Raw genomic sequence first — 14,404 nt, 5'->3', positions numbered from 1 at the left:
GGAATTGTTTCTTCCTATTTACAAAAATGTTTTGCTATCATATTTTACTTGGTAAGATAATAATCAAAGACAGGCTGAGTGACTGCAGTCCCTTGAGCCGATGGCGTTAAGATTATCTGTATATCACTTATGAATTGTAAATTTGTCATCAAGAAGTTCAATTAGTCGAGTAACGGCAATGCCATATATTGACGTTGCGAGTTGATTGCCGTTTGCAGTACCTTCTTGCGGTAGAACCTTTTCCTTATTATTAAGCAAATTTGGTGGTTCACGTTAAAAAAAGCACAAAGCGCAACAATTTTGAAAAACACTTTACAATGTACTTAGATGCAAGATCTGCTTAAAGACTATTGAAAGCAATTTTGCACTGATGGGCAAGATGTCTTCAGACTTTGTAGTTTGGAAAATATCTGCGAGTGAATGGTGTGCTTGTTTTCTTTCTTTTGTCCAATAAAACGGTGTTTCTCTCTACCTAATACTTTGATTTTGTTTAACATATTTTATGAAACTTCTGGCAAAAATGCTCCTTCAACTTTCACCTACTCCTATTGACCGAGCACGTTTATGAAGGTCTATCAACCTACATTCGTTGCTGTTGTAATACATTCTGGTAGTTCAAAACTTTGAAGGATGTCAGAAATCTCTGCCATTCATTTGCAGCTAGTGCCGATGGTCCATTTGTTCTATGCTTCTTCATTGACGATTTTGAAATGCGCCAGCCAATATGTTTAGAGTAGTAAGCTTTTATTCTACGTCATCAAACTTTTATGTGTTCGTTGAAGGCAGAGGTACCTACATCACAATTTGGTTCAAAAAAGATATCAAAACGTTCAAGATTTGGTATTTCAAATTCGAGATATTCAGGACTTAAAACAAGATTGAAAAGGAACTCCTACACCTTGTCTCTCGATTTCATCTTGTCTCTCAGTTGCTGGCACCGATCGCCAGAGAATTACCCCTAATTTTAGGTGAACAAGCCAGTAGCAAATCCTTTATGGTTTTGGTTTCAGTCAACGAAAAAATCACGTATCAATTTGGCCAATAGTTCTCTCTGTTAGTTTTCTGAAAACCCTCTGGTACACAGACATTTTCAGAATTTTTTGTACCCCATTTTCTCGCACTGAAACGCCGAAACTGGGATTTGAAAAATGGGCATCAAATATTAACTTTTGCTCCGAATCAAGATCTTCGCAGCACAGTTATTCCGATGACTGTCTTGACTAGAAAGCAAACTGTTCTTATCAATATGCTGCTTAAGCAAACTAGTTGTGCTATAATTTGACTGTCATTAACTTCACGAGCATGCTGCAAAATAATTTTTAATAAAACGTATGGCCGCCACTCGACGGTTCATGGCTTCAACCGAATAATGCGTCTTATAGCTGCCAACTTTCTTTGGATTAAAATTTTATAGCTCCCAAATATAAGCACCAAATTAAGTATTTTGCTATCTAATTGCTGCCGAGTTCAAACGCTTCATTATAACAAATTTAAGCCACCTTAACACCGTTCACCTGGCTCGTAACTAAATGCTCCCTGCTAACCAACATTCCCGGACACCCCCCCCCCCCCAAAAAAAAAATGGGAGATATTTTTTTAATTAACTGAAAAATATTTATTGTGAGCGTCAAAATCAGTGATTTCTAAAGAGATGTCAGAAGAAGCTTCTAATTATAAGGATTCACTGCTTCAGTGTACGCCCTTTTTGTATTTCTATTTAACTGGGATGAAATTACGATTTCTTATTCAAAACAACTGCTGAGTTTTCACTAAAAAGAAGGGCTTAGAAAAATTAATTACTCAAAAATTATTTTCCAAAATTCTGAATGATGAAATTATATTAGTGACATAATTAGAATCCATTTAGATGTCAGCATGAAAGTGTAATTCTACAATTTATGAATAATAAAAATACATAGCACTATTACAAATTGTGCCTCTCATTTGACAAGAATTAACTCATACATTCATTCATACATTATAATCAACTCATTTCAAACAATGTTCAGTCGCTTTCTCTCCGCTGAAACTTCGTCCAAGCAACTCGACATCTGTTCGGCCAATTCCGAATGAAGTTTCACGCTTTTCACTTTTCCATTGGGTCGCGTGAAGTCAAACGAGAAAACAGCCCCCTCGTTTTCAACAGACCACGTAGTAACTGTTTCCCAAGCACAAGTTACGCATTCGAAGTCCAAATTTGTTCCGTTTTGATCACAAACTCGCAGGTACACAGCTTTCTCATCGACGCTCAACTTGATCAAGTTCTCCTTTTGGACATTGCTTGAACAATGCGGGAACGTCACCGAGTTGTAAGCCGGAATCGTATGCAGAATCTCAATGGTATCCGAGACGTTTTTCGATTTGAAACTTTCGGTCAATTTTTGTCTTAAATCTTCGGCCTCGACGGGAATAATGCCCGCTTTCAAATCTGCTTTCGCTTGGTGAAAAACGAAGTTGCAAAAAGTCGGATGATCATCACATAGTTCCTTTTCCAATTTTCGCGAATAAACCGTCTTTCGGAGATAAAGTTGGTCGGCAGCTTTTCGCTTAAGCGAGCTCATTTCCATGACACTCGGTAAGCGGAGGTAAAATTTTGAGTTTGCTTCGGAGTCGTGAAGGAAAAATATACCAAAATATGAAGATAACTTTTGAGACGGGATTTTGAGGGCGTTGAGTGTGAACGAAACAAGTTGTTCGATGTCCGCACATTCATCGTGTGCAATACTTATTTTGCTCAAATCGCCGGGCAGGTTAGTAAAGACAGTTACTTTGGGTTGTTCAAATAGTGGCTTGGGTTTTGACATCCGAGGCTCGGCTGTCGGAACCGACAGTGATGGGCTTTCGAATCGCGGTTCTTGTTTGAGGCCATTTTGTGGTTGGGTTGAGTCAAAGGTCTGAGTTCTGAAGATCAAACAAAATTAGGTGTAGGTCAAACAACATTAGGTTTTCTTAGTTGTTTGTAGATTAAATCCGAGGTCTATTTATTAAGTCTAACTTTTGCATACCCGACAGATTGCCGGAAAATAGCCGCCGTTGATTCCCATAACCAAGATTGGGATTGAAAGAAGAAAAACGAAAAAAATGATTTTTGCACACAAACAATTTGAACATACACCTGTTTCGTAGTGAGACGACACACGGGCCAGTATCATTACCAATAAGCATTAGAGATGGTAACTAAGAACAAAGTTGGAGTAACGGCCATCTAAAATTGGGCTTTATGGGTTTATCCCTTTCTATTTCAGATTTCGTTTTTTGACACTGACTCTGTTTAATTTGAATTGCTTTACTGAGCAACTGCTGTCTAAAAACAATTTTCGCAGAATGAGAGAATAGTGAAACTAGCATAGAGACGTCAAATAGATTTCACGCAAAATGTTGAACAAGCTGTGAACTAAAGTAAAGCAAAAAAAATTTTAGTACGAAGAAAAAACATAGCAGGGCAAGTCCTGACGTAAAATTCGAAGAATTCTCATTGACTAAACACAAAAACTAGACCTAGAAGGGACTATGAGTGAATTGCGAAAAACATTTCTAAAAAAAACAGATCAAATTTAAAAGAACAGAAAATTGCCACATATGAACAAAAAACCAATAGCGAGAAATGGAAATAGGGTTCAAACAAAAAGATAGGCCTAGAATGAACTACGAATGGACTGGGAAAACCATTTAGAAGAAAAATCCTATCTAAAAAATCGAAAAAATAGTAAAACTGAAAGTGAAATTGCCGCATGTGAACAACAAAAACCTTTAGCGAGAAAGCGAATTTTCGTTCAAATACCGTTTTCTCACTCTACTTTAAAATTAGACCAAAAAATTCACGCCGTCAAAACCACTCGCTTTTTCGCTCCGCCTCCTGTTTCTGCGTGACCAAAATCACTACTCCAATTTGACTTTAAAAATCATGAAAATGTGTGAACAGATCTTAAAAAGTAAAAAAAAAATGAGCGCCCCAAAACAATTCAAATTGTTTGAATTGTAAAAATTAAGGTGTGCTGTAATAGCCGGCTGAGAAGCTGAGGCGGCTGTAAATAATATTATAATAAAACTAAACATAATAATTGTTTACAATGATTTATACATCCTAAATTACGAAACACAGCACAAAGACGATTTATAGCAGCAAGTGATATCCAGAACAGCTTTGGGAGAAGTCAATTATCAAAAGAATTGACAAAAACCCAAGCCAGAGAGAGAAACATAACCAACAGTGGTCGGATCAATTGCTTTAAAACAGCAAGCTGGGTCAATTGGGCCTGAATTTTGCAAGTGATAATGTAAGACGTCACGAGGGCGGGGGGGGGGGGGCAGAAGAAATCCCGCAACGACTCGAATTCGACTTCGCCGAAAAACATAGCCTTTAAAAAAATACTATCGATAGGCCAAACGCATGAAAGCAGAGGAAATGAAAATCTTTTCAAATAACAAAGATAAGTTAGCCAAAAAGTAAATATACCAAAATAGAAAATCGCAATTACTTTTTAATATAGTACCAGCACGCATAAAAGCGAAATGCTTAGATTCATGTAATCAAGACTATGAGTATGCAAGCCATAATAAGCTCGCAAGTATCTCTGAAAAATGAGAAAGAAAAAATATTTACAAATTTTTCAACTTTCTTCGAATGTTTTTTAAAAGTAACATTTTGCACCACAAAAAAATCTTATTTAATTTGTAAAATATAATGTTAAGGAGCACTAGACTTCAATTCAGTTAAAAATTAAGACAACAAACCTATAAAATTAGCATAACATTGCTAAAATAGCCTGATAATCCCTATATATTTGGAAAACCGTCAATTCAGCGTAAAACTCCTTTTAAATATCAAAAGCTTGTCCACGCTATCAAAGAAGAATAAATATCGTTACATTGGTCTACAATAACTTTTTTGAGAGCATGAAAAACTCGAAACTAAAATTCAAGAAAACCGCACCTGAACAAAAAATATTCCACCTAGATTTCTCGCTCTGCCTGAAAAGAAGGGATGAACAAAAAAGCACTCTTTTCTCTGCCTTTTTTTTTCTCTGAAACAACACTTTCAAACATTATTCACTCACTGAACTTTCGGTTTCTTTGCTAACTCACCTTTCAAGAAACCAGAAACCCATTGCTCGTCTTCAAGTCTTATAAAATTTAGCTGGAAACAAAGACACCGAACATTAACATTGAACCGCAACAAAGAGATGACAATATCGACCCGCTGCCATTGTCGACGTTAGAACTCTTTGAACAAAATTCCTCTAAAAATGAATAAAAATATAAACCGACAAACTTCAGACAAATTTCTCTCGAAAGACAACCAGGGCAATTTAATTGAGAGGGGGCTGTAGCCCAGAAATTTTTAATGGGTGCAAAAAAATGCGGTCCAAGGAGGCGTTCGAACCCCACACTTAAGAGGTAATAGACCGAAATAACAACCACTTGGCTGTCAGGGTCTTCTAAAACCTGATATTACAATCCAATTTATTTAAGCAAGAGACTTAATTTCTGAAGACCAGATTAGGTCACGCAAAAATCAAGAAGTCGAGCGTGAATAAGTCTCCCGAGAACTGAAATCGAAAAAATTCTGTTGAAAAAGCGGTCAAACAAAAATACAGAAGCTTTTCCAATGATTGATTCTAACTTCGTTGGAGAGAAATTAAACATACCCTACAGATTGCCGGAAAATAGCCGCCGTTGATTCCAACAAGCATGATTGGGATTGAAAGAATAGATTTTTGAAAAGATTTTTGTACAAATAAAAAGATTTTTGTACAAAAACATTTTCTAAGTCCATTTCATTTGATGGCATTTCGTAGTTGAACATACTTCTGTTTCTTGGAGAGAGGCTACATGGTCTACTATCAATACCAATAAGCATTAGAGATGGTAATTAAGACTTATAGGAACGAGGTTCAAATAGCGGGCATCTAAAATTGGGCTTTATGGGTTTATCCCGCTTCCATTTCTGACTTCTATTTTTTATACTGACTCTGTTCATTTCGAAATTCTTTGCTGAGCAACTGATGTTCATAATCACTTTTAGCAGAATGAGAGACGAGAGAAACTAACCTAGAGAAGTCAAAAAGATTTTACGCAAAATGTTGAAAAAGCGGCAAAATGAGGTAAAGCGAAACATTTTTTTGTTCGACGAAGTAAACAAACATAGCAGGACAAGACCTGAAACACAATTCAAAGAATTGAATGAAAAACTCAGACGTCCTCTAACTGACCAGCAGATCAATTGAAAAATGCCAGCCAGAACACAAACAAAATCATCAAAAAATTGAGAAATTAAAAGAATCAAAACTAAACAAAAATATACTCATTGCTAAAACTCTTGAAGCTTTTAAACCTAAGGCAAAATTTTTTTCGCTTTAAAAACACCTCTTCCAAAAATATGTTCAAAACCAATTTTTTTTTCTGAAATCTGCCAAGTATTATATCTGCAACACCTGAAAAATATTCATTGGCCCTTGAAGATCGATTAACTCGAAAATGAACAAAAAATTTAGAAAAAAATCAATTGCAAATAAGGAAATGTTGCAGAAAATCGTGATATAAATATCTTCAGAATCATTTCTGTGTCTGAAGATATTTTTATCGCGAGCTTTAAAATTCCAAGCTTTAAAAAACTCATTGGCTCATAGATCGATAGGCAATAATTTCCAGAAAAAATTTCAAACTTCAAAAAAAAAATTTGTTCTATTTCTATTAAAATGTTGAAAGCCAAAAGCAACTATTTAATAACATACTATCAAACCCTGGATGAGGTTACCCGGCTACTGAGGCAAGAAAAAAAACAAACAAAATTCAAAGTTTTGAAAAAACGTCAAAAAATTGCAAATTTTACCAAAAAATTCTAAAAGTCGAAAGTTAAATTGTTGAAAACAAACCCATTGAAACTAAAAACCATGCAGTAACGTTTTCTCAGAACGTGAAATGTTTTCTCGCACTTGAGAATGAACGAATATCAAAAACTGACGAAAACTTTTGGAAGCCTTAAAAAAATTGCAGATTTTATCCAAAAAATGCTAAAACTCGAGACATTAAAATGTTAAAAACTATTCTATTGTTACTAGAAACTATGTAGTGCCCTATTAACAAACCTCAAAGGAGATTGCCTGGTCCCTGAAGCTGGCAAAACTGAAAAAATGACTAATATTTTTAAAAACCTGAAAAATGCAAATTTTGTCAAAGAAAATAGCTAAAATTTGTGATTCAAAAGTTGAAACCTATTCCATGGCAAATAAAAATTTTTCAGTAGCTTATTATCTAACCCCCGATGAGGTTTTCTGGCCCCTGGGATTCAAACAACTTGAATAATGGTAATAAATGTCAAAAAATGTGAAAAAAAATGCAAGTTTTGTCAAAAAATGCCGAAATTCATGATGGCAAAAAGTTGAAAAACCATTCCATTACCACTAGAAACTATGCAGCAATCTATCATCAAACCCTTTATCAAACCCTAAAGGAGGTTTCTTGACACCTCTAAAAAACTCAAAAAAATGTCAAAAATTTTCAAAAAACCTGAAAAAAATTGCAAAAATTAGTATAATTTTGCGTGTTTGTAGTACCAAAACATATAGCTCATAAAATGGTCATAACAAGCAATTTTGACTCGCAAAAGGCCTTCATCAACTTTTAATAACTAAGACTAAGACTACAACCTAAGACTAATCAAAACAAAAAATTACAATAAACATGAAAAATTGTACCATTTGGAGCCCAAAAACTCCTAAAAATGTCCTTTAAACCTTAAATTAAGGCCATCCCAGCAGCTGCACCACTATAAGCATTTGAAGGACTACTAAAGCCCACTCTGAGCCTCTAATGAAACTTGATGCCCGCTGGGCTTTAACTGTTTATCCCATTTTCAAAGATCAAAGTCATTGAAAAATGCGTGAACACGTCTTAAAAAAAACACAGCGCACCAATACAATTCAAATACTTCGAATTGTAAAAAAAATAGGAGCGCTATAATAGACGGCTGAGAAGATGAGGGCGGCTATTAATAAAATTTCAGGATTGTCAAAAATTTTATTGTCAAACTTCAGTCTAGGCCGCTGAAGTTGCTGAAGAGCAGTACAAAAAGCCTTTCAGGTGAAAATCAAACCTATAACTAAAAGTCCTCGATCCAAATGCGCAACTGCCGAGCCAGATTTAAAACAGTTTTATAAACATGAGGCTATTTGAGCATGAGAACATTTTTTGCTTTCTCAATTACTTGCTCTCTCGGTCTTTTTACTGATTCGGTGTCATTATAACGGCTAATGCAATTGACTTTACTGTGTCACGACATCTCCATACAAAAAAGCCTAAGGAATTCAGCAACCCACCCGGAGGGTTGTCCTCGATAAAAACCTACTTTATCAGGAACAATACCTCGCTTTACCACACACTTCCTTTGGCTGCAATAAAAACACAACTGAAAAACAACACCAAAATCCATAAGTGGAATGTACTAAGTGGAATTATTCCATGACTGATATAGTAACAGACAGCGCCAAAATCAAAATCAAGTTGTTCGGATTGTAACTGAACAAACATAAACATAACCGACTAACGTCTGGCGAATTGCTCTCAAACGACCGGCGAGTGGTTGTCTTCGTCAGTAGCTAGCCACGGCTCAGTGAGTCTAGCTCTAACTTGATTCGACTATGCAACTTTTAGTTTTCTAGCCCTGTTAGTAAACAAATCAAATAAAAAACTGATATTTAAAAAATTACCAAAATATTGCAAAATTAAAAAAAAAGCTTTCAGATTTTGCAGTGAAAATGTTCAAAACTATTTTTTGTCTCTGGAGTTTTGTCAAGTAACCTATCTGCAAGACTTTAAAAGCCTCGTTGGCCAGTAATGATCGTTAAACTCGGAAAAGGAAAAAAAGTCAAAAATTTTGAAAACAGTCGCAAATTTTAACAAATGTTGATAAAAATAAAGATATTAAATTCTTCAAAACCAAATCATTGTCTCAATAAACTATCCAATATCCCTATTTCAAGTTTTAAATAGGTTCACTGGCTCAAAAAGAACCATAAACTTGGAACATGATAATTTTCTGAAAACTTGAAAAAAATTAAAATTTATCAAAAAACTGCTAAAGCTTGAGCCGTTAAAAATCGATACCCATTCCATTAGTTCTAAAAACTATGCGACAGCTTATTATCAAGACTTGGAGAAGATCCCTATGACCCTGGTGCCAGAAAAAATAACAAAAACTCAAAGATTCAAAAAACTTGAAAAAATTTGCAAACATTTTCTAGAAATTGCTGATATTTAAATTTTGAAAAACATCCCATTACATCTAGAAGCTATGAAATGACCTATAACGAAACCTAATAGGAGGTTGCTTGGCTCTTGAGGCTGGAGAAACCTAAAAAATGACAAAATTTTCAAAAAAAAATTGAAAAAAACTTTATCAAAAAATTGCTTAAACTTGTGATGTTAAAGTGTTGAAAACCATCCCATGTACGGTAAAAACTTTTTGCCAATCTATTATAAAGTCTTAGAGGAGGTTATGATGCTCTTGAGGCTGGACAAGCCTAAGAAATGACAATCAAAATTTCAAAAAACTTCAAAATTGCAAGTTGCATAAAAAACTGCTACAAATTGTGATAATAAAAGTTGAAAACTAATCCATGACTAAAAAACCTTTCCCAGTAGTTTATTGTCAAATCCTAACGGAGGTTTTCTGTTAGGCTGAAAAACCTGAATAATGACAATAAACATCAAAAAATAGCAAATTTAAAAAAAATATGCTAAAATTCGAGGTGTTGAAATCTTGAAAAGCATTCCATTACAATTGGAAGATATACAGTGACCTATTTTCAAACACTAGAGGAGGTTCATCGGCCTTTGAGGCTTGAGAAACCAAAAAACTGACAAAAACTTTCAAAAAATGCAAGTTTTTAAAAAAAAATGCTAAAATTTGTCATTCAAAAATTGAAAACTAATCCATGGCAAAAAAAATTCTTCAGTAACTTATTATCAAATCCTTGAGGACGTTTTCTGGCCCTGCGTCTGGAAAGACGTGAATAATGAAAAATAAATGTCAAAAAGATAAAAAAAAAATTGCACGTTTTGTCAAGAAAACGCTAAATTTCGTGATGTTAAAAAGTGGTAGGGAGTAACTATGCAGTAACCTTCTATAAAACTCTTAGAGGAGGTTCTTTGACACCTAGGACCTAAAAAACTCAAAGAAAATGACAAAAATTTTCAAACATATCTGGCAGATTGCCAGAAAATAGCCGCAATAGATTCGTAGATCGGCAGTCTAAAAAAAAACAGTAAAAAAGACAGACCAAAAAAATTCGTCTTTTCATTGAAGGCTGATCTGTTATACTTTTAATTAAAAATCTGTATAAGTTATTGCTGCCTCTATTAGCTGATCTCAAATAACCTTCATTTAGAGAGACTCACACCCATTTGACCTAATCTCTTTGAATTAAAGTAAATAAAAGTCAATTTCAAAGTGAGGAAGTCATTTTTCAGAGTGAGGTAAGTCAAGTGTGACCAAAAATTTAATCACGCGCATGAACAAAAAAACTCGCTCCACTAAGAGCGAAAAATGACGTCACATATGCAATTCAGTTGAAATTGTATGAACGAATGAACAAAAAGTGGCTGTGACGTCATATGGTCGTAACAAAAATCATGACGACGAAATAAAAAAAACCAAATAAAAGAGAAGGCCAATAATAGACCCAGCTATCGCTGTGCGGCTATTAAAAAACTTAAAAATTGTGAAAATTAGTATAAAATTGCGCGTTTTTAGCGATCAGTTGTTCGTCAGTAGCCGCCGGGGGGGGGGTGCACCGGGGGCTGATGGGAAAGGCGGGGGTGGGCAACAGTGGGGTGGGGGGCAACAACGTGGTGGGAGGTGGGGGCAATAGTGGGGGGGGGGTCAACAGTGGGGGTGTCTTCAACCTCTAAGAACCGCTCTTCACACCATAAGTTTAAGTCTCCAAAACAGTTTGAGCTGAAACAGAGCTGAAAGGCTCTAAGAGCACTTAATGCCCGCTGGGCGCTACCTGTTTATCCCGTTTTTGAGGACGAAAAGTCAAAAGCGGCAGACGAAAAATCGGTCAAGCGAAAAATCGCATTAAAAAAAGACCGACAGGACTAATATAATTGCTACAAACTTCGTTTGAGAGCAATTAACAAGCAATGGATAGGTCACTTTCGGACTGCTTCAGCGTAAGACTTCACTTAGGGACTTAAAATGATGCTGTTGGAGCCTATTAAAGGCCACTAGTAATAGTTTGAATTGAAACATGAAAAAAGCGCCCATCTATTGATTGACTTTAATTAGAAATGCCTCAAATTTATTTCTGCAACTAAAAATTCCAAGTGAGCAAATCAGATCTCACAAAAACCACTACTGAAAAGGCCGGTACTGAAAAGAACCTTTCATGAATAGACCCTGTAGCGAAGCATTTCAAGGAAACCCAGTAGCGAAGCATTTCAAGGAAGCAGCTTGAGTGTTTTCCAAGTACTGCTCTTACCATAAACAGAAAAAGTTCAAATGACTGGAACAGCCGAAGGATTCTGCTACCACAAGCCTAATATTTGGAATACCATGAATCATATTTATTTAGAGACGACATAATGTCATCTGTCCACAAGCATTCGAGCTTTCAAAGGAAGCTACTTGAAAAAAAACCCAAATTACATTAACATTCATTACTAGGCTTAAATTAGATATTTATAGTGAAACAAATTTCTGTTGTATTTATGCAAGGTTAATATTTGAGGTTATTATATACCACTAGTAATATTTGGAGTGAAATAATGACACGGAAAATGTAAAAATTTGGCATTAAAAAAAGACACGTTTGCAATAATTGCTTTGAACTTTGTACGAGAGGAATTAAAAATCATTTTGCATACTATTGTGCATGAAATTGATATGAAAAAATTTTGAAAACTCTTAGAAATTGTGCAATTGTCAAATTGTGCAAAAAGAAAATTATCAGAAGAGGGAGTTTCGCCGTTGAGGATACTCAAGTGATTCCGGAACACGAAGCCTTCAGAGACCACTTATGATTGTAGATTTTTGTCAGGATTTTTTGACGGATCATTTTGACAGATTAATTTTGACGGTTCATTTTTGTCAAAAGTCGAGGGTGAATAAGTTTCCATAAAAACGCACTAAACGCCAAATTTTAGTTCTGAGTAGCAACTAGAGTACTCCAATTGCTTAAGTAATATAACAATGAAAGCAAAATATCAAAATCTTACCTTGGTTGTGGACTCTGTTTATTAACAGGTAAATCATCGACTGATGAACTTGATTCCAGAGCCACAAAATCTTGCATCACTTCAAACTCAGCGATTACCCTCTCACAAATTGTTTTCTGCAGATAATTCTCCAATCCTCTGCGCCTTTGCTCAATTTGCGACTCATTCATTTGAAATGGCCATTTTCCAGGCAGCTTCGGGAATTTGTAGTCACAAAACTCAGCTTTCAAAGCGTTGTGTAGATCGACAAACTCGCTGTATCGGCGAGAACAGATGTAATTATCGTCGTAATGGATTTTGAATACGTAGAATTTTTCGCCAGGAGTAACAACAAGTTCGCACGATGGTATGCTTATTGGAACGTACTTTACATCTCCGTAATCGCCATGGTAACCGACCGTTGAAAGGTTTTCATCGGAGGGCTCCAGGCGCTCATGTGTCTGTCGAGTTACACTAAATACCAAATATTATGAAATTAATGAATTATCAATTGAGAAACAACTATCTTATATAATGACAAATATCAATAAATTTAATTCAAATACCCAATTTCGATTCAACGAGGGTGAGTGGGGGGGGGGGGGGTGGATTAGTCTGCAAACGTATCAAAATGCCATTATTTATCGCAAAAAAGAGCTGAACACATTATATCGAAATAATTACTCATTGGACCACTCCCTTAACAAGAGTTAAAACTGCTAAACATATGTCTTGAAAAGAGAACTTGCCTGATAAGAGTTAACGTTAGTTTTGGACCTCCTCCTTTGATAAGATCCACAACATGTCTGTGTTCTGCTCCCTGTACATCAATTCCGTTAACGGCGATGATTCGATCGCCCTTTCTCACCCCTGCAACATCTGCGGCTCCCTGGTGCATCACCATGCTTACATGCTGGAGAGGAGGATATAAGACGCCATTAATTGATTTGAGTTGACCTCCAGCGCTGACTTGACCTCTTACGTTGAAGCCAAAACCAGCGTCACCTTTCTCGATTACGACATCGCGCGGTCCTGTTTGAACTTGCGGCAGAAATTCTGCCATACAAAAAGTTTATCTGAAAGTTGAGACTAGAATCATATCTCTTGAGAGTTAATTTATAGAAAAAGGTAATTTAGCGATCAAACGTGCAACAGCTATATAATAAAAATTAAAAAATATATATGTTTATATTATCTATTTACAAATGTCAAATAAAAATTGTATCATCTTTCTGCTTTGTCAACTACCTCCAAAACTCTTTGTTTCAATGTTTCGTTAACGTCTGCGTGGGAATTGATACCCAGTTCCTTCAGTTTTGGAGCCAGACAAGACTGGTAATTGGCAAACTGTTGAGAACAAGGATCATTTTCAGGAGAGTTGCGTAGAAAATGATCCGCAAACCACGCATTGAAACATTTTTCGTATAGCCACTTACTCTCGTTACAACTTTTGTCAATACTATTCATAATGAAATTCTGAAATTCAAGTCTTGCAATTAACAAAGTACATTCCTCCAGGTCTGCGCCTGCAAAGTTGTACAGCAGCCAAACGCAAATATACAGAAACCAACCTTATTACCTCTTGTTTTTGCATTTACTGCCTAGGCTGAAGGGCTTCCTTGGTCGCAGTTTTTCAAATAATGTCCACTTATTTCTACAATTTTGACAATCACAGAATACCTGCCACGAACAGATAATTCGTTCGGAAAACTTTTCTTCAAAACAACTCCCGCTAAGATTAATAATTCTTTTCTTCAATCCAACTGTGTCTCTGATGTTGATAAGTTCTAATGTTAATGAGATCCAGGTGTCTCTTGTCACAGAATTCAGTAAAAGCTTAAAAATGGACTCCTCGAGCATCACGAAAATTGCCTCCTATTGACAAAAGAGGCGATTTTCAGTTTTCAAATTTAGAGACTACAAATTCCCTAACTAGTTTGTTTAAACAATTTCGAAAAAATGTTCAAAATTCTATTTAATAGCAATGACAAAAACAGTTCCGGGCAGCAATTTCTGTTGCTCTCTTTTAAAGGCATACTAGCAGGTCCGTAAAAGCAATCTAAAAAATTTTCAAGACCTTTTGTGTTATGTTTTGATGAAAACGAAACATCCGACTAAGATCCAAAGAAACGCCCTCGAAAAGAAGTAGCGGGATAAATCCAACCTGCGTAGGCGGTAAGCTAAAAACTTCAAGCATCTTAAAGCA

General features: G+C 35.7%; 1 protein-coding gene across 1 annotated transcript; it reads right to left on the bottom strand.

Annotated features, from left to right (window-relative positions):
• Positions 1–1,779: 1,779 nt before the first annotated feature.
• Positions 1,780–13,309, bottom strand: LOC142337858 (sorting nexin-27-like). Its single transcript, XM_075387452.1, has 3 exons — positions 12,948–13,309; positions 12,220–12,672; positions 1,780–2,901 (listed from the first exon to the last, which is right to left on the bottom strand). The coding sequence occupies exons 1-3, from the start codon at positions 13,259–13,261 to the stop codon at positions 1,995–1,997; spliced, it is 1,674 nt and encodes a 557-aa protein (XP_075243567.1). The 5' UTR covers positions 13,262–13,309; the 3' UTR covers positions 1,780–1,994.
• Between the last annotated feature and the right edge of the window lie 1,095 nt (positions 13,310–14,404).

This window comes from Convolutriloba macropyga, chromosome 4 (genome assembly GCF_964194025.1).
Source record: "Convolutriloba macropyga chromosome 4, txConMacr16.3, whole genome shotgun sequence".
Taxonomy (NCBI): Eukaryota; Metazoa; Xenacoelomorpha; order Acoela; family Convolutidae; genus Convolutriloba; species Convolutriloba macropyga.
This window is presented reverse-complemented; position numbering and strand designations above follow the sequence as displayed.